Genomic DNA, 24,261 nt, shown 5'->3' on the forward strand with positions numbered 1-24,261 from the left:
GCTGGAAGGTACGGCTGCCAAGAGCCGGAGCTGAGGCGGCTGACCACGCACCACCCAGCCCGCCCACAGCCAAAATGGCGGCGCGTTGCGTGGAAACCAGCCGTGATTACAGAGCGAGGCGGGGCGAACCCGCCTCTTTGAATCCTATTGGTCATTGTCCACGTCAATCAAATCGCCTCGCCACCCGGAAGGGGAAGGAGAAGCGTAGGGCTGGGAGAGGTTCGTCGCGCTGCGTGTGACGTCACGCATGTTTGCCGTGAGCTGATTGGTTGAGGCCGTGTGGAGAGGACGGAGCGGCGCGAGCGGGTCGGGATGGCGGGTTAGGCCCTGGAACAGGCTGCCCAGGGAGGTTGTGGATGCCCCGTCCTTGGAGGTGTTCAAGGCCAGGTTGGACGGGGCCCTGGGCAACCTGATCTAGTAAATGTGTATGTTTGGTGGCCCTGCCAGGCAGGGGGTTGGAACTACATGATCCTTGAGGTCCCTTCCAACCCGGGTCATTGTGTGATTCTGTGTGTGTGTGGTTTGCAGGTTATCGGTGAGGTTAACGTTTGAGCTGTGTGAAACTGGTCCGGAGCTGAAGGATGGCAGCGAATCCCTCGGGACAAGGTAGGCTCTGATAGCAGGACTCTGGGCACAGCAGCCCTCAGATTACACGTTTAATATGTAGGAAGGAGGGGTTTAAATCGCTCTCTTCTCTCTCTGGAAGTCTTAATGAAGCTCCAAAGCTTCTTTCATCTATGGAAAAGTTAAGGAGAAGGAAGCCTCCAAGGGACAGTTCTTTGCTTATTGATTACAAGAAGTGAATTCAGTTTCCCAGTGCTGTGTCAGTACCCTTACCAGGAAAGCACAGAAAGGGCTACCAGGCTCTTATATTTTAGATACTTGTATTTTCTTATATTTTAGATACTTTCCTTTTTCTATGTGCTTTCAAATTTCAAAATAAACACAGAAGAAATGTGTTGGTCCAAAAGATGTGTTTTACTTGCTGTTTGACCAAAAGAAGGTAGTTTTTGTATAGCTTATTGGGATTCTGTAAAAGTGATGAGAGAAGAGTACTGCGAATAGGGATCTCTTTGCAGATTTGAAGGTTCTGTAATGGCAACTCTTGCTTTAGTTTGTAAATACCAAGTCAGAATCAGTGCAAGGGATAGGATGTCACTTAGTGTTTAAAGCTGCTTTTTTCTTAAATACATATGTGAATTTACTGGGAAGTAGTGGGGAATTTTACTGTAAGATTGCCTTAGGATTGCTTCCCTCAAAATTCCATGGGCTACATTCAACATATATTTAACAGCTTAGGGCTTCTGAATTTTCTGTATTTTTCTGGTGGCCAGATGTAGTTCAATAGTGTAGATGTATGAGGGAAATGCTGTGTTTTCAGCTTGCTGTATGGTGTGCATATCAGTTCTGTTCAAGTAATTCATTCTACCATGTTTATTCTTGGACAAAGAAAAAAAAACAAAAGAGGAATTTTCTGAAACACTCCTTGGGAGAGTTCTGAACACTAGAACTTACTTGGGCTGCATGCAGAACATTTTTGTGCCAGGTTTTTCCTTCCCTTTAATCATAACTAGATGGACTTAATTCAGCTTCCTGATGCTTCCAAATTCAGACTGCAAAGGTTAAGAGTTTTTGGAAGCTTTAGCTCAGGGACCTCTCTTATGAAAGCACTTATTTTATTAGAATTTCAAAGATGAGAATCTGCAGCTGTTTTGTACAGCAAAAACAGATAGGACTTAATGAAAGCCTCACTTTCAGGGCTTTATTACCACATGAAAGTGATTACACTGATTGCATGAAACTGATTACAGCATTAAAAAAAAAAAAAAGTGTGTGGGGAGGGGAGTATTTACTTAAACATTCTTCATAATACGATGCTGCTGCTGCTACAGCACCTCACAATACTTAGGCAATGTGCATTAATGAGGTTGCTTTTGTAAGGCTATTGTTTGTGTGCAGCAAGACCAGAGCTCACCTAGCATGTTATTGCATCAAAGACCCTGCGTGTGTAGGGTCCCCTTGGGGAAACCCCCTGAGATGAATGTTGTGGTGCTGCAGGAGGAACTGTACTTCAGATCTCCACAGATGGAAGCAATAGAGTTCATGCTTCAGACAGGGCTGAATGATTCCAGGAAGAAGAGTTCTGGTAATGATGGCAGAAGTAAGCTCTTGAGATAAATGCGGGATTGAAAGCTTCAAATTAGAGCAGTTCTGCAAAAATCTCTTGCTGTTCTGGTGTTTGTTCAGATTTTTGTCTTAGAGCACGCTTACATTACACAGTCTGAGCAGGTAGACTTCACGTTCTGTTTGCAGGCTGCCTTTTAAAGAGGAAGACTGTGGTGTTTTACATTGAATTATATAATCTATAAACTGCTCTGCTCTGCATCTCAGTCTGATCTGTGTGCAAGTGCAGTACATGGGGGCTGTTGCAGATCTCCTTGCTGGGCAAACACACAGCCATAAAGCAGTCAGTGGATTACATTTACTGATGCACACTGCTGTTGACTAGAGAGACAGACAGAATACTAGTGTATCTTTTGTTAATTTACTGAATGGCTAGTGTGTTGTTTGTTTCACAGTTATGCTTTCATATTAATTGTATATGAGAGTATAAATTGTTACTGAAAGTATTGCTATACAATATAATGATAGATGATGTTTTGTTATGCCACTAGCCATAGGGAGATGAGAAAATCAAAGTAGAGTAACTCCATCTTTTCTCCCAGGCATTAGGTGGTTAGGTTCTCCTTCATATTTACTTTTTTAAAGACTTGTAGAATGGATAGGAGGTCAAGGATGTGGGGAGGTGGCCTTAAGAAAGCTGAGAGGCAGAATAAAAATGACAGATAGAAACTTACATGCCTTGCAATCCAAATAGGTAACTTAGATAGCTATTACATGTTGGTCTTTTACTGAAGTGCAGTAGTGGAGGGGCCTGAGCAGGGAACATCTGAAGGGACTGCCAGGTTTGATAAATGATGATGTAAGGATGCCAGTTTTTCTCACTAAAATGGATTTCTCTTGCCCCCTTCTCTCAATTGTTCACTTTTAAATGAGCAGGTTTTATTTTGCTTTAAGAACAGATTAAAATTGCTGCTGGTAGGATCTCCGTGGTACTCAGCTGAGGAAATGACTTGTATTTGTTAGATTCATTTTCCCAAGTAGGGTTTTTTCTATTTATCACTGACAAATTCTTTCAAGCGACTCTTTCTTCAGGGCAGAGGATGGCAGATGGGTAATGACTGAGTTCTGGAGCAAACTATTAATAAATACATAAATAAAACTCTCTGAGGAGGAAAAAGAAAAAACAGCAATTAAAGTTTCCTTCAAATCTCTCCATAGATGTGCAATTCTGTAGCAAGAGTTGCACTAGAAGGAAGGATCATAGTCTTGCTTGGTTTCTGATCGTAGTCCAAAAACAGCAAATAAAATGTTATTCTTACAAGTGTCTTAAAGCTTTCTGAATCATAACATCTGCCTCATGATAAATGTAAGTACATTTAGTTCTTATTTTTTTGCTGATAGTAACATATTAAAAAGTGTTCTCCTTTTTCTTGTCTGAGTCACCATATTGTCCGTCTTCCAAGCATGCACTCAGATTTATGCATTTGAGGATAAACCAGCACTGGCAGAAGGGTACTGGGTAGCATGTCAAATTTTAACCCTTTTGCCTGAAAACTGTGTAGAAGATATATGCAGACTTGGTGACCTTAGCTTGTGCTGTCTTAGAAGTACTTCAGTTCCTGTATAGTTACTGTATTGTCTCCAGAATTAATGAGAAGATCTGAGGTAGCTGCAACTGAGATATGTTGAATCACGACTTGCTGGCAGGGTCTCACCGCCCTTGCCTCCATCAGAATGCGCATCCAGCTATGTTCCAACATCTTGAGCTCATTACTGTTGCTTCTCTGTTTTTCCAATTGAATTTCTGCATGAATTGAGTAAGAGATTGTCACTTCATGTACAAGCACATATGCAAGGTTACTGTTGGTCTCATCCTTACTTATTGCATATGTAAATATTGTACTACAGTTTTAGGTGACTGGCATGAAAAATTAGGTCAGGGGATTATATTACACTGTTATCATACTTTCCTTGACTGCATTTTAAATGTAGAATCTGGTTTACCTCTCCTTTGAAAGGGAGGCTGTCTGGTCATGTAACATGGCTGTAGCTCCCCAAGTGGCTTGGGAGGAGGTAGGGTCTAACTTGAGATAGAGACCTTTATTTTAAAACGTATTAATATGAATGATAGCTTAAGGAAGCTATTTCAGGTTGTAAAATGAGAAGAGGAAAATTAATCCTTCTTATTAATAGCGTTTTGGATTGGAGCAAAGCTTTGAAGATTAGTGTGTTCATCATAATGTCATATTGCACAGAGACTTTTAATTCCACAAAGCTGGAGTTGGGCCGCAGAAATTGAGTAAATCTTTCTAATATTTTTCTGTCATTCTCACCAGGTTTCCAGAATAAAAATAGGGTTGCAATCCTGGCAGAACTAGACAAGGAGAAGAGAAAATTACTTATGCAAAACCAGTCTTCCACAAATCACCCTGGAGCCAGGTATTTTATGTTCTTAGACCTGTTCGGACATCACTAGTTAAACTGAAGGGTGGGGGGGAAAGAAATTGAGTAAGCTGTGAACTTACTTAAATGACTTACCAGTAGTGATTGCTGACCATCTCACTAATCACAGAATCACAGAATCACAGATCACAGAATTACCCGGATTGGAAGGGACCTCAAGGATCATGTAGTTCCAACCCCCCTGCCTAGCAGGGCCACCAAACATACGCCTTTACTAGATCAGGTTGCCCAGGGCCCTGTCCAACCTGGTCTTGAACACCTCCAAGGACGGGGCATCCACAACCTCACTGGGCAGCCTGTTCCAGGACCTAACCACTCTTCTAGTAAAGAACTTTCCCCTAACATCCAACCTAAATCTTCCCTCCTTCAACTTAAAACCATTTCCCCTAGTCCTGCTATTATCAGCCCTTTCGAAGAGTTTACTCCCCTCCTGGGAGTAAGTTCCCTTCAGGTACTGAAAGGCTGCAATGAGGTCACCCCGCACCCTTCTCTTCTCCAGGCTGAACAAACCCAACTCCCTCAGCCTGTCCTCATAGGGGAGGTGCTCCAGCCCCCTGATCATCTTTGTGGCCCTCCTCTGGACCCTTTCCAAAATCTCCATATCTTTTTTGTACTGAGGGCTCCACACCTGGACACAGTACTCCAGATGGGGCCTCACAAGAGCAGAGTAGAGAGGGACGATCACCTCCCTATCCCTGCTGACCACCCCTCTCCTGATGGAGCCCAGGATCCCATTTGCTTTCCGGCTGCCAGAGCGCACTGCTGGCTCATGTTAAGTTTCTCATCTATCAGGACCCCTAGGTCTTTTTCTGCCGAGCTGCTCTCAAGGACAACTCCTCCCAGCCTGTACAGGTGCCTGCGGTTCTTCCGGCCCAAGTGCAAAACCTTGCACTTTGCCGTGTTGAACCTCATTAGGTTCACCCGAGCCCAGCTTTCCAGCCTGTCAAGGTCCCTCTGAATGGCATCCGTTCCCTCTACTGTATCGACTGCACCACTCAGCTTGGTGTCATCAGCAAACTTGCTGAGGGTGCACTCCATTCCCTCATCGATGTCATTAATAAAGACGTTAAAGAGCATAGGTCCCAAGGCAGACCCTTGAGGGACGCCGCTCGTTACCGGCCTCCACCTGGACATAGAGCCATTGACCACCACCCTCTGTCTGCGGCCTTTCAACCAATTGCTTATCCATCTAGTTGTCCACCCATCAAATCCACCTCCCTCCAATTTGGAGATGAGAATGTGATGGGGGACCATGTCAAAGGCCTTGCTCAGGTCCAGGTAAATGACATCGGTCACCTTCCCTTCATCCACCAGTCAGATACACCTTGCACATGTTAGTATTTGAAATTGTTCACCAGCAGTGAATTTTGGATTACTTAATTTCCATTTGAGCAGGAGGGAAACAGATGTGTTTGCTCAACCAAAGTCTTCCTTAAAGAATAATTAGGATCAAGTAACTAGAAAGCATTTGATATTAAGAAAAGCTAAGTGCTCTAAGGTGTGTCAGCCTATGATGAAGCCTCAAGACAAAAGTCATACTGAAAAGTTAGAGGACACAGAATTGAATGTAACAGAAATGTCTTCAAAATAAAGGAAAATGTTTTCTTTTAAATAAAATTTTTCTCCAGCAATGATGCTTATCTTCATTTTTGTCATGAAATATGCTTAAGCGATTTCTACCTGGCTTACATGATACTTATTTAGCTAATCTTACTCTTAGATCTTTTTCGAAAGCAACCATGCTTGTTAAACTTTATTTAGCAAATCAGATGTTGACATCATTGCTGCTAGGAAAAATCAGCTGATGAATTTCCTTGGATCCCTTGTTGTTCTTCATACTTCTGTTTCTGAGTCAGCGGAACTGTACTTTTTGAGCATCAGTATCTAGAGCCAGTTTGAGAGAGAGCTGTCAGCTGCCTTGCATTACAGCTCTAATGGCAATCTTCACCGATTTTTATCTGGAGGATGAGTGCTTGTTTTAATTACATAGAGCGAGAGAAAACATCTCCTTTTAATTTCTTATGTTTGCTTAGCAAGTTGAATTAGTCTCAAGATACAAGAGCAAAATAAAACTGCTTATAAACTTTAATTTGAAACCTAGTATAAGCTGCACTGAGATAAGCAAAATCAATTTTGTGTACCCTAAGCTGTTGTCAGGGGATCATTGTTTTGGTTATGTCGATAGGAAGCTTTCTTACTACAAGCAGTGAACGTACTGTCCAAGAACTGACTTTTACACTGAGGACTGTAGAGCTCCTGTTAGTGCTTCTGTTTGTAGCAGTGATTTGGGGCAATCATGGAGTGACTGAGGTATGGCGAAAACACGAAGCTGCAGCTTTCAGAACTGCAGATGATTGTATTCCACTTGTTCCACTGACTTTAGTGGGACTTCACCACTGGGCGAAATCCAGAACAGGCTTCAGGACTGTGAGCTTCCCAGGCTTAGTTTCTCATCAGTTGGTTTCACTAGGTCAAATGATACAGCTGTGGTCACTCTGTTTTCCCTTTCTTACTTATGTTAACAGATATATTTTTCAAATAAAGTCAAGCCACGAATCAAGTAAATCCTAAACTGTGAAAGTTAATGGCAGTTTTATCCGTGGGTATGTACTGTGGTGGTGATGTTCTTTTTTTTTTTTCTTTTTTTGCAGCATTGCACTTGCAAGATCACCTCTCAACAAGGATTTCCGTGACCATGCTGAACAACAGCACATTGCAGCTCAGCAGAAGGCTGCACTGCAGGTGAGCTAATTCAGAAGGGTTCCATTCAGCTTAGCTCTGTTTCAGGTGTGGTTCCCCTCAAAGAACAGTCCTCCTCTTAGGGGAATGAAAAAATCTTTAGCAGTTAGGTTTCACACATTGGTCACAACTGAAGTTTAATCTTTTATTATGAGTTTAAACCTATCAGCTTCCCTCTCAGTATAGTTGGAGGGTTGTAACATACAGCATAATCACAGACATTTTGTTCATCTCTGTCATTTTTATCAGGCTTAGGAATGTCTCTTGAATTGCAGGGAGGGCACTAGTGGTACAGATTTCCTTGTTAGAATCTGAGGAGGTGCCAAGTAAATACCCTGCAGTTCTGAGGAATACCAACAGAAGACTTGGGAAACTTTAATATTCATGGATTATCTTGCTCATGCTGGGTGAAGTTGATTTCAGTGTTGAAATGGGAAACTGAGCAAGAAAGCCAGTGCATGGCCTCTTGTTTCCTTGCTGTTCCAGCATAACTTGGCAGAGAGCATAGGAAAAAAAATGGAGATGCAAACTAATGACCCTATTCATGTATCTTTTATGCGTTGTTGTATTCCTTTTAACAGTAAAAAGCCACAAGTTGCCCAGTCTTTGAACTGGAAAGGGCCGTATAGAATTGTACTAAGGCTGTCTAGATCCATAAGCGGCAGATGTCCCCTTCCAGTGAGCAAGCATATGTATATCACTTGAGCACGATGCTGATGTTCCAGAAGTGTGTGACTGTATGGCATTTGTACATGCAACCTCAGGTTGTTTGATGCACCCTTCTGGTATACAGTCACATGTGACATCAGCACAAGTGCAAGTGTGAAGTCATTGAGAAGAAAAGCAGGAGCTCACCTACCATTCTCCTTACCTTTGTGGGATTTCAAGAGAAGAGAGCAGCAGAGAATGGCCAAGTTATACAGTTGATAGGCCCTTCTCAAATGTGTCTGACTTTAAATGGTGTTATTAAGTTGGAATGTCAGAGCTGAAGAGCAGACTGGGAGAAACACTGTTTAATGCTGCAAAAACTATAGTCTTGAATTGTACAAGTATTCAATTGAATTGTACAAGCTTTAACAAGTATTTTTCTTCTTCCAGCATGCACACGCACATTCCTCAGGATACTTCATAACTCAAGACTCTGCATTTGGAAATCTTATTCTTCCTGTCTTACCTCGACTAGAGGCAGAATGAGCGATGCTGTTTCTCAGAACTGTGAAGTCTGATTCTAGCCATAGCAGGAACTGTCTGATCTTTTAATTCCTTTATTTTTGACTTTTAAATCCTATTTCATTTGGTATTCTTGTGGTTGCCTTTGGAAGTACAAGCTCAACTGAAAAAGCAGTGTTCTTGAACAGAGGTTTTTTTCCATATTTCAGGATGAGGTCAAGCATAAGACCTCATTGGTGTGTCAAGTGCATGGTGCTTGCTCATTTCTTCCTTTTTTAATAAATGGCCAAGCCCGAGTCATCAAGAGATGTACACAATAATAAAGGTCATAAATGCTGACAAAGTATACAAGTACCAAGTTTTTACTTTGATGAAAGAGGAAGTCACTTTTTTTGTGTCAAAGCCAACATGAATTTATCAGGCACATCAGTAAGTCCCTTTTGTTTTCTAACATGCAGGGGCATTACTGTTCTCATACTGTTTGCTGTTACAGCATCATCTGGTCTTCACAAGTCCTTTGTTGTGGGGTACCTACCTCTTTATTTTGTGAACTATGAAAATGAATTAAAATCACCAAGGAGAATGGGAGAAAAAATAATTGTTTCAAGAAGTCTTTCAATAAAATGAAGATCCTCTAATTTCAGATTGGAAGTGTGCAAGGACATTTCAGTTCAAGCATCATGAAGTTGTCTTTTTCAGTGCTTCAGGTGTGTTTCATTTTTGTTTGCTTTAGTCCTGGCCTTTTTTGTTTGTGGTAACCAACTGCATCTCCATGCTGAAGTGAAATCTTTTGCTTTTGTGACTGCTACCAATACGAAAAACAGAGATGCTTTTGTGTCTTCAGCTTTAGCAGTAAAACTGTACCTTGATTGTTCTTCCTATGGAGGCAGGATTCAAGAAGCAAAAAAGGACTGAGGTGAAAGTCAGCATTTGGAACGCATCAGTTAAATTGGTGCTTATTTGAAGCATATTGGGCCTGTGCAGAACCTTACCTGTATAGTCCGTGGGGTTGTAGAAGTGAATTCAGGAGCATGGACAGCACATAAAGAGTGCAGGAAGCAAACTGCAGAAATTCCAAGTGGCATTCCATCTTTTTTCTTTCTGCAGGAGATTGCCTCACCTAGGTGAGCATTACTGAGCTGTAGGCACTATTAACTGTTAATTCCTTATGTGCAGAGAGCAAAGAGATTGGTGAAAGTATGAAGAAAATGCCAGCACTTCCATGTACTTCAGCTGAGTATGGAGCTGTGCAGAAGCTGTGATGTACTGAAATCCTTTTAAGAAGGAGAATTGTATGGAAGAGGTCTGGTAGGGGTAGAAGATGTGCAACTGCAGTATCAGCTATTCATACCATTTGCTTTTTGAGGGATTTGATGTGAGTCATGGCAGTGGTTATGGTTTTTATAGAAAATTACAGTAGAGAAAAGGGTTTCTTCACTTCCATTTTCAGTGTTTGGGTCTCTGTAGGTTTTTGGCTTTTAATTACCAAGAGTAATTTCATCACAAAGCTGTCCTGACTACTCAAATTATTCATTAGTGTGAGCTGAGCATGTTGAGGCTTTGAAGAAAAGAATCTGGTAATCTTCGTGTACAGAAGAAGGTGAATAAATCTGCTTTTGCAAATCTAGGGACTGGCTCAGAGGTAGTTGAAAGAGGGGGGAAAAATTGACACAGCTGTTGTAATATTTTTAAATTGTAATGGCTGAAATTATTCAATGTGATTGTGAGGGACTTGTTGATATATCTAGGTATAATTAACTGTCAGAAATACAAAAGCTGTATGTGGAAGCTTCTGTCTTAGAAACCACCCTCCAGCAATTAGTGTCAGTTCCATCAGTTTGTCTTGCTGCATTTTTTCTGCTGCTAATCAGTATTAAAATAATTATCTCTATAAGGTAACCTCAGCAAAAGCTTTTCTCCTGTTGAAATTGACTGCATGCTTAAATTCCGATCAGTAGTTGCATATTCCTGCACGAGGATGTGCCTGGGCTGTTGTGCATCTGGCAGTGTCCATTATCTTGGTCATTTAAGAGCAGGAGGCTTGTAATCTGGTGCTGACCAGTGTACATAAGACCACCTTCACACGTGCAGTGTGTGAATCATTTTATTTCACTTGCTACAGCATTAATTATCCTTTCCACTTAGCAGAGGTTGTTGGTGTAGAGTCTGATCAGAGCCCTTGTATGCCCCAGATGCTGGGTAAGAGCTAGCCCTGAAAATGAGGACTCCTTACACTTAACAGCATTACCGATGAGCACAGTGAGATCGAGGTTAAGTGATGGCAAGAGTCATAATTTGTCAAGAGGTAAAGAAGTCACAGGCTGAAGCACTGAAGGAACTGAACCACTGCTTCTTTCTTTGTAGCCGTCTGCTCTTTTTCTTTGACTGAGGAAAAAATGAAGTTACTGTTACCATCTTCAGTTCTGCTGGTGGAGAAGAATACAGAGGGGCTGCAATGCAGGAAGACACTCAGCCTGCCCAAGAGTGAGAGCTCAGTCCTTAAGAGACGCTCAGCTTATTCAGGTCCTGGGCATCAAGGCAGCTGCTCACATCTATCCTTATGCTTCTGGCCTTCAACAGCCTATTGCAAATCTGTGATTGAACGTGTGCAACCAAACACCATCTCCTGGGGGTGGACTCCTGATCTAAAGATCCCACCAACACACAGAAAGTGAGCTGGTAAGGCTCCTGTCAGGGCTGAAACCGACTGGAGGTGAAGCCTGTACCTTCCAGCATATCAAATGTGATGTTACTCCTGGTGTCACAGAATCATTCTGGTTAGAAAAGACCACTAAGATCCTCTACTCCAACCTCTGACGTGTTGTTGAGCTCCAGGAGTTAAAGCAGTCTGTAAACACCAGTCCTGAAAAGAGCAGTTTTTAACTCCTAGCCATGTCTAAAAGCCTCCAAGATGGCGTTCCCTGTGTGTAACAGAGGTATTACAAAAAGCACAAGAGGGCAGTGCTGAAATGATAAAACCATCTATAATGGGATTTTTATTGACGCCTAAGGTAGGCAGGGGACTTTGCAGGAGTTTGTTAGTTAACATCAAAAGCACAAGCCACATCAAATACAAAATCTAACACCACTGGGAAAAAAAACTAAATTAAACTAACAACAGAATGCTCCTGACTGGAAAGACCTTGCTTCTGGGGCTGATACCACCTTCAGCACTTGTGTTTGACCCCTGCTTTATCCTAGGCCTTCCTGAAGTGTAACTTGCAGCTGGTCAGTATCTATTTGTGTGCCACATAGATGTCCTGCAAGTTTAGCTCTGTCCTTCATGAGCATGCAAGGTGACCAAGCAGAAAGGGAAGGAGTGTCACATTCCCCCAGCTCTGACCCAGCTCCAGGCTCGTGCAGGCTGTTATATCAGGATGATATAGGACACAACTGACTGTCCCTGCGGTGTCACTCCTCCCTGCTGTGTTTGAATGAGCGCAGAGTAATCAGCTTGGCGTCTCTCCTCCTCACCACGAGCCCTCCGCTCATGTTAAAAGCAATAATTCCCCTCAGGCTTGCTATTCCAGGCACTGCTGCTTTGTTTTATGATGTTTGCAAATGTTTAAAATAGAGATATTCTGACTGCATGAGGCACAGCCAGAAAATGTCCCTGCTTTGAAAGACAGCCATGAGCTGGCCCCTGTATTTATATACATATAAAATAGCCAAGGTGTAGTACCAGGGGAGCTGTTATAGTACTATGGTGTTCCTGCCAGCCTCCTTTACCACCTTCCTTCACTCTCACCCTCAGATTCTTCCCCAGCCCACAGCTCTGTCTGCACACAGGGGCAGCTGCACCCCATCCTCACTGCCAGGAGGCACTGCCTCACAAGGGGACGGCTGCATGCAGGTACAGCTGACGGGCTGACATGAAGGACATGAGCCACTGCTGAAACAGATACAAGGATATGTCGAGGCAAAGCAAAAAGGTGAATTAAATGTCATTAGATAAAACACGGGTTTTGCAGTTTTTAGTACAGCCGTGTGACAGCGACTTGGGAATGATGCTCCATACTCAGACGACGGAGATAAAGGAGGAGGCGTTAAAAAAGAAAGCCAAAGCGGAACATCAGCAGCTCCTCCGTTTGGCCATGAGGTGTCAGCATTGCCGTCAGGCTGCCTCGGCTCAACCCAGCTGAGAAACTCTATTGCAAAGGTGTGAGCGGGGCTTTTCCACGGCTGCCCTCGGACACAGATATTTCAAGCCATCGTCGAAGTTAAAGATGGGAAACTTATTGAGCATAGTTGAAGAAAGAAAGGGGATTAGAATAGCTTTTCCTATGATTTGCTGCTGCTGTTTCTGGGCTTTCGCTCAGCCCACTTTCTGCTCCCTGCAAGGCACAACAGATGAGGCCTTGTGTTGCAGTGGGCCATGGGCAGGTGGGTCTTGATGAACACTATGATGTAAGTGATGATACTCAGCGTACATTCCTCAAAAGGAGAGCCTCAGTCCTACAGAGAGGAGCTGAAAGAAGATTGATGAAGAAGATATTCAGGCACTGAATTTCCTTTATGAAAGAGCAATACATTTTTATGATGCCACTATAATTTTATTACACCCACTATAGTTCAGTTCTACTTTCCGCAGAGCTGAAACTCATGGGTTTTGCAGCCCTGTGTGTGTCAGAGGCGAAGGGCTGTGCTGAGCAATACCTAGAAGCCAGACCTGTGTATACATAGGATTTTGTCTCTTCTGTGTATGGTTTCCTCACAGCTCTCAGAGGAGCAGCTGCTTCTCTTTGGAGTATACCACAGAATAAACCACCAGCTCTTTACAGGCCCTTGGCCTTCACCTGTCCATACATTACTTGTCTTCCTCTTCATCCCAAAGCCCCTGCATTTTCTTGCCACTTGTCACTTGAAGATCTGCAGGGCCTCTGGAAAGGTGCCTCTGCCCCTCAGAGGTTATGCTGATGGGCAGCACCACCATGGACAGCATGCAGGTATTTCTTTGGTGGAATCTGCCAGGTGATGGAAATCCTTCTGCAGAACATTCCATGGAACAATATTCTCCACTGTCCCACACCCATGTTGTCACTCAGCTCTGAGGTCCCCAACATGAATACGTCAGTTACCTGAATTTTTTTTATTTTTTATTTTTTTTTCCCTCAGGTTTATACGGCTGAATTCACCCTCCTCTAACACAGCCATCACCCCATGAACAGCAGCTCTTCCTTGGACAGGCTGAGAGAGCTGTGCTTGTTCAGTCTGGAGAAGAGAGGGCTCTGGGGAGACATCACTGCAGCCTTCCAATGTCTGAAGGGAGCTTACAGTCAGGAGGGGGATGGACATTCTTATGGTCTGTTAGTGACAGAACAAGGGGGGTGGTTTTAAACCAAAAGAAGGGAGATTTAGCTGAGATGTTAGGAAGAAATTCCTCCTCTGGGGGGCGCTGAGGCCCTGGCATTGCTGCCCAGAGAAGCTGTGGGTGCCCATCCCTGCAGGCAGCCCAGGCCAGGTTGGATGGCCCTGTTCTAACCTGACCTGCTGGGTAGCAGCGCTCCCATGGCAGGGGTTGGGTGGGCCCTGAGGTCCCTTCCAACCCAACTATTCTGTGGTTCTATGATTCTAGGAAGTTCTGCTGTGCCTTGGAACCAATGTAAGCAGAGCAGATTCCAGAAAATACTCGACTTCCAAAGTGTTCATAGTTTGTACGCTTTAACTCATACTAAAGTGAGATTAAACAAGCACGCAGTTAAAGTCAAGCCTGTTTTTAAGCACATTCCTAAGCAGGGAAGGACGTAAGCAATTGTTTAATTTTTCCCTGTAACATGACCCCAGAGGTAAAGCAGGGCACGGCAGCAGCTATTTCTTGCTGAGCCTATTTGCTCTCTGCTAATTGGAATGCTTCACAGGTCCACAGGAACTTCCCACTACGCTGATATTCGTACTTGAAAACTACGAGAGGGCTGTGAGGCTTTTCACACAAATGCACCTCAGAATTCCAAGTAAGTGGTTTTCATTTGATTAAACAATGCAGCCAATGTTGCAGAAGACAGTTTATTAAATATATGAGAACCGGTCGCTACACCTAATTACAGACAAAATACTGTGAATAAAGCATGCACTTATCACAGACATCAATGACTACCTTGATTATCTCTGAAATGATTTTTAATTCAGTAAGTTTAAGGCTGTACCAATGCAAATATTAATAAACAGAAATAAAAAGTCACACTACAGCAGTAGCAAATGTCGTACGGACAGTGAAATCAACCTCTAAGGCAGCAGAACCAGACATGATAAAGGTTATCACAGGGGGATAAAAGCAGAGCTGATGAAGATCAGAGTGTCGCTGGAATCTGCAGACTGGTGAAAGTGAATACTCCAATTAACGTATGAGTGAACTCATGCTTCATAAAAGCCCAGTTATTGGATAAGTGAGCAAGGGATGAAATCCAGACCACTAAAAAAAAGCAAAAACAAACAAACAAAAAAGACCTCTTCATTTTACTGTCTTCTTATTTAATAAATCTTACACTCAACTCAATCATGGAAGGAGTGTTTTTTGGGGAAGCTAAGGAGACATCTGGCTGAAGTGTGGTGCAACTGACGGCAGCAAAGCATCTCTTTACTCCACCCCCAGTAAAGAGAAGTGGAGCCTTTTGCAGAGGGGGAAAAAAGTACTATTGGCACAAAGGTGTCATGAGACTGATGGGGATATCGTTCTCAAGGATCCCACCCAATCTGAGGTTCGCTTCTTAGAAATCTGCTGCAGAAAGAGCAAGTGGCATCCACGTGAGTTCAAACCCACCCAGCCATCAAGTAAAAGGGTTGGCGGACTTGGGAACCCATCTGGGGACCTACTGCTCAATAAGGCCATGGAATCTTTCCTCATTTATCAGTGAAGCCTTTTTCTTCATCTTTTTTTTTTTTTTTCCCCAGGTCTCTTCATTTATTTTATTTTTTTCAGATACAGAATGAATCAGGTTTGAAGTTGAACAGGTAGCTCCAAACAAGGGCTGGGGTTGACAATTTTCCTGATGTCTTCAGAAAAAATGAAAATAAAATCCAGTAAACCTCCTTTCTCCCTCAGATATTCTGGATTTGCGAAGCATTAATGCATTAAAATGTATTAAAATCTTCCTTCTCCCCAACAAATACATAAATTCCCAAATGCAGAGGCAAGAGGTGAGTATGAGAAGGTCCCACAGAAAAACTGCATTTAAAAATGTTGTTAGAAAGGTATCACTGCTCAAGTTAACATCTGTGCCTAATATAGTGGATTATAACTGGGGCTTGCAAAGGGGTCCAAAGAAACCTAAGTTGGTCCCCTAATTCCAGCAGGGTTTGGATGGATAAATTCTCTCTTGTCTCCTTTCAGCAGCACAGACAGAAATGCAACAGGGTTCTATTTTATTATTTAATAACAATAATAAAAAGCAAGGAGCTTTTCCTGCACCAAGCTGCTCTCAGGACAAAATGCAATTACGAGAGCTTATGACAGACAGCATGCACACAGAAGGCATCACGCTGATGGGGTGGTGGCATCTAATCCACTACAGCGTTAACTTCAGCCCATTTGCTTCTTGTGGTGAAAAACAAACAAATGCCAGGAAAACCGCTGACACACTGCAGGCAATAGGCAAAAACCTAATGCCATGTTTGCATCTGTAGAACAACAACTGGATTTCCAGTGTGCAAAGAGCTAAATAAATGGTTCTGGTTGCTCTTCTGATTCAAATCTAAGCTGAAAGCAGTGTAGATATAGCTGCAGCCAAAGTGAAGATGGGAATATACAACTACAGTTCTCCAGGAGCCTGACACACCTTTTGGCAGGCTGGGTCAGTGTGTGGGAAGGAGCTATAATGGCCAATTACCCATTATGGAGTTGCAGAATCACCAGATTATAGGGGTTGGAAGAGACTTCTGGAGATCCTCCACTCCAAAACAGGTTCCCTACAGTAGGTTGCAATTAGTAGGTCAGTTTCTGCAATTGGTTGGACTGGAGGACTAAGAACTAGAAACATTCAGAACAACCCAGTGGGAAGGAGCCTTCACTCAACATCAATTGCTAATCAACAGTTAAAGCATGTCACTGAGAGCATTGCCCAGATTCTACTTGTCCACTGAAAGCTGTGGGGGATCAGACACCTCTAGGAAGCCTGTTCCAGTGTTTGACTGCCCTCATGGTAAAGAAATGCTTCCCAGTGCCTGGTCTCATCCTCCCCAGGTGCAGTCGTGTGCCATTCCTTCATGTTCTGTCCCACCAGGGAGCAGAGCCCAGCATGTCCCTCTGCTTCCCCTCAAGGATCTGCAGAGCGGTAAGCACTCCTCTGCCTCCTTCAGACAGGATAACCCAGGTCTGCCCACCTCTCCTCACAGCACCTGCCTTCCAGACCTTCTACCAGCTTTTTTGCTGTCCTGGAGGACTGTTTCATGGACCTTAAAGTTGCAGCTGACCATGCCTGATGGTGGCAGGGATCTGTGGCAGATCACGCTTTTACCCACAGCTTGTTTCTGTTGTACAAATACAATATGGTGTGATTTCAGCCTGTCAAAATCCTAGTGAAGTCAGAATTAATTCTGTGCATGTGTGTATCTGTTACACTGCCAGATTCTAAGGGGAAGGTGGAAAAGGAGCTGAAAATGCGGTGTCAGAATTTTGATAAACAGGGCCCATCTGTCATGAAAGCAATTGGAAAGAACGAGACTAAAAATCTTGGGCTTGAATTTCATCCAAGGCTCATTTGGCAGCAACGTGTGGCTTCAGCGGATGCAGGAAAGGAACTGGAATCCACCACTTGACCAGGCTGACACTTGTTTACAGGGCAGGCTCACAGCTGCTAGGAGAGCTGGTAGTTCCTTACAGTAACCAGAGGATTGCTTTCATTAGCAGGCGTTTTTAGCAAGCTCCACAGCAGCTCTCACAGGCTTGAATGATCACCGGACCTGTTACCCACAGGAACGTTTGGGTGCTGCACATTCCCCCTTACCCCTCACATTCACAGCTGGCAGACGGCTGCAGGAGCCTTTAGCTCCATCAGGGTGGTGGGGCATCTTTATTCTTTTACTCCAAATTAAAACCGATCAGAAGATACCTCAAAGAAAAATGAGATGTTTTATGTACTTTTTTAAGCATCAAGCTGATAAGTGATCAACTGTTCAGAAGGAGACACCAGACGTTCAGCACCTCCTGCCCACCGCAACATGTTTGTTCCTCCTCCAGAAGGCACTGAACGCTGGTTTAACACAGGAAACAACATCATAACACAGAGATTTACTGTGACGCACACAGAAATACCTGCTGGCTGGCACAGCTTTGAGTACAGCTCTCAGTTTCTCAGTGGCGGTGATCATAGCAGCAATGGTCAGCATTTCTACAAGTACCACATACATGTACGGATATCAGAACATCCAGAAAACATGCAAAACCTGAACAGCAACACCACTGAAGGACACAATGCATAGAAATATTATTGTTTGGCAGAACAGTGAATCTTTTCACATCCTTTTTATATAAAACAAGGGAATTAAAATCTACTTTTATTATTTTTTTTTGTACAAAGTGTTCTTAAAAAAGTTGAGTTTAGGCAGAGTTAGAAAAGTTGGCACGTGGAAATTAGCCTTAGACATAGGTTTAACTCTGAGAATCAGTGGACTGCTAACAGGAACTCTCACACTGTGCTAGTTGATTATGTACTGCACTAGCTATGCTTAAGCAAAACATGCTTTTGAAACTGCTATTTTGGGAGAGACGGTCCTAATCTTGTCAATTTTCAGAATGGGAGAAAACACATTCACATTAAAAGATCAGAAAGATTAAACGCTGCATGCGGGGAAAGATAAAAGCTTCACTTTAGCTGTTTTTCCCTAACGCTGCTCACCATGATAGCTGGGGTTGTCATAGCAAAAACATTTTTCAAAGGCAGAATTAAAGTCAGCAGATAATTAAAACAAATGGAAAAGATTTTCTAATTCCAGTGTAACACAAAGTGGGATACTAAAGGATGGCTTAAAGATGAGGATTATGCTTGCCTTTTTAGAATAAAAAATAAGCACAAAAAAAACCCCCACAAAAAACCACAAAAACTTTTATTGCATTTGCCAGGCTTTTCTACCGCCTTTCCACTACCTTCACTACACTCAGATATTTTGCCATTTCTTTGTTTTATGCCTTGAATAACCTGGTTTGTCTGATAGGTCTTGAGGTGGCTCAGAGGTATGTTGGTCATGCAGGCACAGACAGAGCCCTGACTATGAAGCAGTGGCCAGGTGATATCCTCTCCTGCACGTTTCAGACCCACCTGTGACAACAAAGTAGGTAGAAACATGAGGCCCAGGGGTGCATTCCATACTGAGCTCTGCCCACCAGCAGCACTTGGGGCTTGTGGGCACTACCAGCCACTTCTCACTTCTCCCCATGCCAGCCTGCAGACTCCTGTAACACTTTCCATGTCACAATTTGCCTGTGAGTCTTGAGTGCTGTGGGTATTTCTGCTCTGCCTTTCACACCCAGCCTTGTGCAGAGCTGCCCAGCCTGGATGCAATGTAGTAGAAAGGAAGGAGGAATCCTGGCAGGAGCAATGTGGAGCAGACCTGGTGCTACCTAAGGCTACATGTTATTCAGGTCAGCTGAGAACACGCTATGATGATGCAGAAGACAACCTCAGCAGGATCACAAGCCTTCACAAAGCAATTCAAATTCTAGGCATGAGGAACACCGCAGTCTTCTCTGTTCACAACAAGAACAGCTGAAATGGTGAAGATAGTGTCAGCAAAATTAATGTTAGGAGTTTATTTTTCTAGTGTAAGAATAATACAGTATTTGCAAAGAACATTGTATATTTTCGTGATTCTTTTCCCCCTGCTTGGTAGTTTGGCTATTTGCATGACGCTTATGGACTGTACAAAACAGAGCTAGCCAAAAATCCCGAAGGTTGGGAATCCCCATGAAAGTTAACATCAAAGTAAGTCAGCATTCACCATATGAAATCCCAAACACTGTGAGTAAATCTTATATTAACTACAACAGATCAAATAAAGATCTGAAACGGTACTAGTTTTTTTTTTCAGAGATAGGTGACTGCTGTGTAATGAATGCTGAGCACCAGAATATAAGAGAAGGTAGAAGTGTCTTAATCCCCTGGAAACAGCAGGTCCATTTCCAATGCACAGACAGCTCATTTAATGGCATTTGTATTAAAAAAAAAAAAAAACAAAACACCAAAAAACCAAAAAACAAATTTTGTCCATCTTACCAATCAACATTAAATGATTCAGTGAGAAAATAAATTCCTGACTTGAGACATGGATTTGAGAGACTGTTAACACCCACCAGTTCATGTAACAAGTAAATTGTGTGCCAATCCGATTTTTTCCCCATCAGATTAGGAGTTAAAGCTTTAGACATCCCCATTGCTTTGAATATGTTCCAGTGAATGGCCATTGTCAGAGTTCTGAATGAGCTCACAGGTATCTCCAAGCTGTGGGGCTTTCCAAGCTGTGCTGCAGTCAGTGGCTCTCTGCTGGATTCAGAAGAGTCGAGGTGCTGGCAGACAACCTCAGCAGAGTCCCAGGGGCAGGGTGGAATCAGCACCCGGTTTCACTGGTAGAGCTGGCAGCCATGCAGCTACACTGTTTGCTGGGGCTCTGAGGAACCCGTCTTCATCTAAAGGATCACTCCATTGCCAGCTAACGTTATGCAGTAGAGCATCAGGGAGAGCCAGCCTCCACATTCCTGCTGGTCTTCAGCTTTCCAAAACCTACGCAGAGATACATCACAGTCCCATGTGCCAGTTGCATATGTCCATCATGCACACAGGGCTGTCCATCACCACCACCATCAACAAATTGTGCTTGTGGCCTTTCCCTGCTCAGCTTGCAAAAGCATAGTGGCCTTACCTGGCTGGCCAGGGCTCAGATTTTTCAGAGAGGTGCTGTGACACCCACAGGTGCTCACCCTGCACAGGGCCATCAGACGTGGGAGATATTGGATGATGTGCCAGTGCTCCTGGCTACAAAGGAGGCTCGGTGCATGGGGACCATCCCCAGAAAGTGCAGTCCCAGTTCTCCTGCTAGAAAGATAGCCATGCTTTATGCTGGACTGCCTTCTCTTCACACTCTTCCTCAGCAGAGCGTGCAGATCCAGCACTTACATGAAAGCACAGAAATAAAAGAAAATACATCCCCTTTTTAAGAACAAGGACAGCAACTCACATTAGGCAAGACAATTATCTCTTTAACGCTCATGTTTAACAAAGAACCCTTGTTAAAAAGTGCAGATCCACTACCAGCCACACTTAGTAGTGTACAGCTGAATCCCCACTAACCTAGCATACATTGGCTCATTTCAGGCAAATAAAACCTCAGCTCTGCGTCCTGTCAGCATTCCTCCTTCCTACACATTCATCAAGGAGGTCCTGCTTTCCAATTGCCCACACTGCCTAAGACAAATTGATTTCCAGTCTGGTATCAGTCCAGGATGTATGTACGGAGGATAATCAGACATCTCTAATCAGTTTAAAGACATCAGTGGAAGGCCAGTGCACAGGCACAAGACTGGCCCTCAACACATTGTTGAGTTCCATTCTCCCTTAATGATTTGAAAGCATTCCTACAAAAAGCACAGAAGAAGGGAAAGGCAGAGTGTTGGGAGCTAAGATGTGAGCCTCTGAGTGATGGTGTATCACACAGACCACATGCACTCAAAGTGAGGCAGCCTGCCCTGAGCACATTATCCCCAAAGCACAAGGTCACTTGATAGTAGGGAGGGGAACGCTGGGCTGCCCTCCACAGGGCAGTCCCCTTCCCCTATGTCACAAATACCAGGAGAGAGGAATGTCAGAGGGACAGAGGGATGGAGAGAAGGATGCTGGGGATGGGGAAGACCAGTTGGTCAGCCGTAGTCAGTTGCAGCTGATGGCTGGAAGGAATAACCAACCCACACACCATGTCAGTCAATGTAAGTCAATGCACTTATGGGATGTCCTCAGGCAGAGAGACAAAAAGGGGTAAATACGAGCTGGACAGGAGAGAAATGTAGAGTATACATAATCTCAGTTCCCTTAGGACTGCTCCAAGGACTGGGACAGCCCTGGCTCTGCCATGACACAATTCTTCCCAATCCATGCCTTCACATCACAGAGCACTTGCATAACCTGTGGTGGAAGATAATCACAAACAGACAAGGAAGGGGCAAGCAGCAATTTAACTTGCTGCTCAAATCTCATATCTACACTCCCTTCTAAGAGAAATAAGTGGGCAACCACACTGTAGACTGAATACTTGTGATGAGCAGCTTCTAAAAATAAAAGTACAAAATAGCTTAAAAGCACTGATATTCTTCACAAAGGAGAACATGCATCAGGGACACTACTTCCATTGTTAGATTGTCCTATATTCCAATGGCACGGATGCTATCATAAATTATTGCACTGTGTAAATGAATAAGGTATGTGCTGTTGTTTTAGATATGCTTCATAATTTAGTCTACAAGGTAGTTCAAAATAGTATTTCATTCTCCTGTACTTAAAAACACATTATGTTGCATACATTTGTATTTTAAAATTAAACAGGCAGTTTTCAAAACCCAGATATCAAGAATTTCAGTTTCAGCTACTGTCATGAATAGAAGCACCTTGTGCAAGCCCACAGCGCCACAAATACATGCACAAGTAATGGTTCAGAAGGCAAACAACATAGCTGTAAACTACATAGAAGGTGCTCCCACTGCATTATCCCTGTGATGGGTTTCCAAAGCTGCAGTGACTGCAGTCTTCTGACAGGGAACATCCTCCTCTGCCTCTCCCACTGGAGCTGCACATCAGTTTTTGAGCAGAATCAAGTCAGTAATCTGGCAGAGAACTATCTTGATTTCCCTCGCTTTGAGCTATGTTTTCTGCTGGGCTAGTGAGCTGAAGAAGTTGGGCCTCAGAGAAGGAGAAAAGGTGACCCACTCCCTCTACTCTGCTCTGGTCAGGCCTCATCTGGAGTGCCATGTCCAGTTCTGGGCTTCCCAGTACAAAAAAGACAGGGATCTCTTGGAAAGAGTCCAGCGGAGGACGACAAAGATGGTGAAGGGCCTGGAGTATCTCCCCTGTGAAGAAAGGCTGAGTGAACTGGGTCTGTTTAGCCTTGAGAAAAGAAGCCTGAGAGGGGACCTGATCCAGGTCTATATATATCTGAGGTGTGGGGGGCAAAGTGGTGAGGCCAGGCTCTTTTCAGCAGTGTGTGGAGACAGGACAAGAGGAAACAGCCAGAAACTGGAGCATAGGAAGTTCTGCATGAATGTGTGCAAGAACTTCTTTATGGTGAGGGTGACAGAGCACTGGAACAGGCTGCCCAGGGGGGTTGTGGAGTCTCCTTCTATGGAGATATTCAAGACCTGCCTGGACACCTACATGTGTGACCTGGTGTAGGGAACCTGCTTTGGCAGCGGGTTGGACTCAATGATCTCGGGTGGTCTCCTCCAGCCCCTACAATTCTGTGATTCTGTGATTCTATGAAAGAGAGAAGGAGAAAGAAGCACTGTCGTCTGCCTGCAGGGCATCTCTGCAAGTGACCCACCCAGCCATCACCTCATGGGCTATGCTGCATAGGAGACGAATAGTGTTTTGAGAGCTGGCCTCTTGATTTCATGATAAGAAGCAGTGGGTATCAAGAGTTATGGTAGAACACACCAGGCCTTAGGCAGAGACAGAGGCTTGCAGATCAGATATTAGGAGGAAATTCTTTACTCAAAAGGTGGTAAGGCGCTGGCACAGTTGCCCAGAGAAACTGTGGGTGGCCAGGTTGGCTGAGAACTGGGGCAGCCTGATCTAGCAGTCAGCAACCCTGCTCACAGAAAGAGCACTGGACTAGATTATCCTTGAGTCTTCTTCCAACCCAAGCTATTCTATGACTCTATGATTGTAAGAGTGCAGCACTACTCCCTGTGTATCCCCCTATGGCTTTTTACTGGCTATCTCCCTATGGCTTTTATCACACCATGATGATAAGCACGAGACTTACTGGTGAGCAGGTTCTGACACCTTCAAAGCACTGGGAGACAACAGCAAGCAAATGGGTTGTCATCTGTCAGCAGCAACATAGCAGCAGGGACACTACACTTCTGCCAAGCAGAAACAGAACCATGACAGTGTTTTAACTCAGAAGTCTCCCTCCCAGTGGGTTAATGACGCTCCCAAGGGCTTAATACAGATCATAATTAATTAGGCTGTCATCAAGCAATTCCCTGCAACTGTCCACAAATGAAGACTGGGTAATATGTGGTGCTAAATGCCATTCAAAGATAACATACCTATTTTTGGGATATGATACTACTTTGGTATCATATTTTGGCCATATGTGTTTAAGTGCTTCTACAAGTAGTCTATTTGGGGATGCCCAATCAGAATTTGCCAGGCAATCTGCCATCAGCATCACCGTGGGCTGGAGTTACTGCAGATGTCACAAAGCAGAGAAAACACAGCCCTTTAATGCTGCAATGAGAACACATAATCCACACCTTACTGCCTAACCAGACACACAAAAGTTGCTGACATGCAACATTATCAGAGACATTGCCTTGGCACAGCAAGGCACAAACCATCCTAAAACTGAAGAAAGCAACTCTGTATGTGGACAGTATGGGGAGTTGGAGTCAAGGTCAAGATCTGTGCTGGGGATGAATTACAGTGTAGATGTGAATCAGAATATTATAGATCACATGAAGCACTGCACATCTGCAGCCAGTGATCTGCCTCCTGACAAGAAAATGTGTGGGATTACCAGTTATTAGTCCACACAAAACAGCCCACTGTGAAGCAATAAGCCCTAACC

At 43.7% G+C, this 24,261-nt stretch overlaps 2 protein-coding genes across 8 annotated transcripts in view; one reads left to right on the forward strand and one right to left on the reverse strand.

The window, feature by feature from the left end:
* Positions 1–245: 245 nt before the first annotated feature.
* On the forward strand, positions 246–9,139 carry INIP (INTS3 and NABP interacting protein). Of its 5 annotated transcripts, none has more exons than XM_015849848.2 (5): positions 246–373; positions 529–606; positions 4,461–4,563; positions 7,239–7,329; positions 8,425–9,139. In XM_015849848.2, the coding sequence occupies exons 2-5, from the start codon at positions 582–584 to the stop codon at positions 8,518–8,520; spliced, it is 315 nt and encodes a 104-aa protein (XP_015705334.1). In that variant the 5' UTR covers positions 246–373; positions 529–581; the 3' UTR covers positions 8,521–9,139. The 5 variants fall into 5 exon arrangements, with proteins under 5 accessions (XP_015705334.1, XP_032297426.1, XP_015705332.1 ...); XM_015849846.2 differs by having other exon boundaries at positions 255–387; XM_015849847.2 differs by having other exon boundaries at positions 262–425.
* A 5,346-nt stretch (positions 9,140–14,485) lies between these two features.
* KIAA1958 (KIAA1958 ortholog) overlaps positions 14,486–24,261 on the reverse strand; it is a 56,208-nt gene continuing 46,432 nt past the window's right edge. For 2 of the 3 annotated variants that reach the window (XM_032441534.1, XM_032441533.1), the window contains one exon: positions 14,486–20,592. The gene's annotated coding sequence lies outside the window, so the exon portion shown is untranslated. The remainder of the gene's footprint in view (positions 20,593–24,261) is intronic. The other variant, XM_015849843.2, reaches the window with a different exon arrangement.

Source organism: Coturnix japonica, chromosome Z (genome assembly GCF_001577835.2).
Source record: "Coturnix japonica isolate 7356 chromosome Z, Coturnix japonica 2.1, whole genome shotgun sequence".
NCBI classification, from domain to species: domain Eukaryota; kingdom Metazoa; phylum Chordata; class Aves; order Galliformes; family Phasianidae; genus Coturnix; species Coturnix japonica.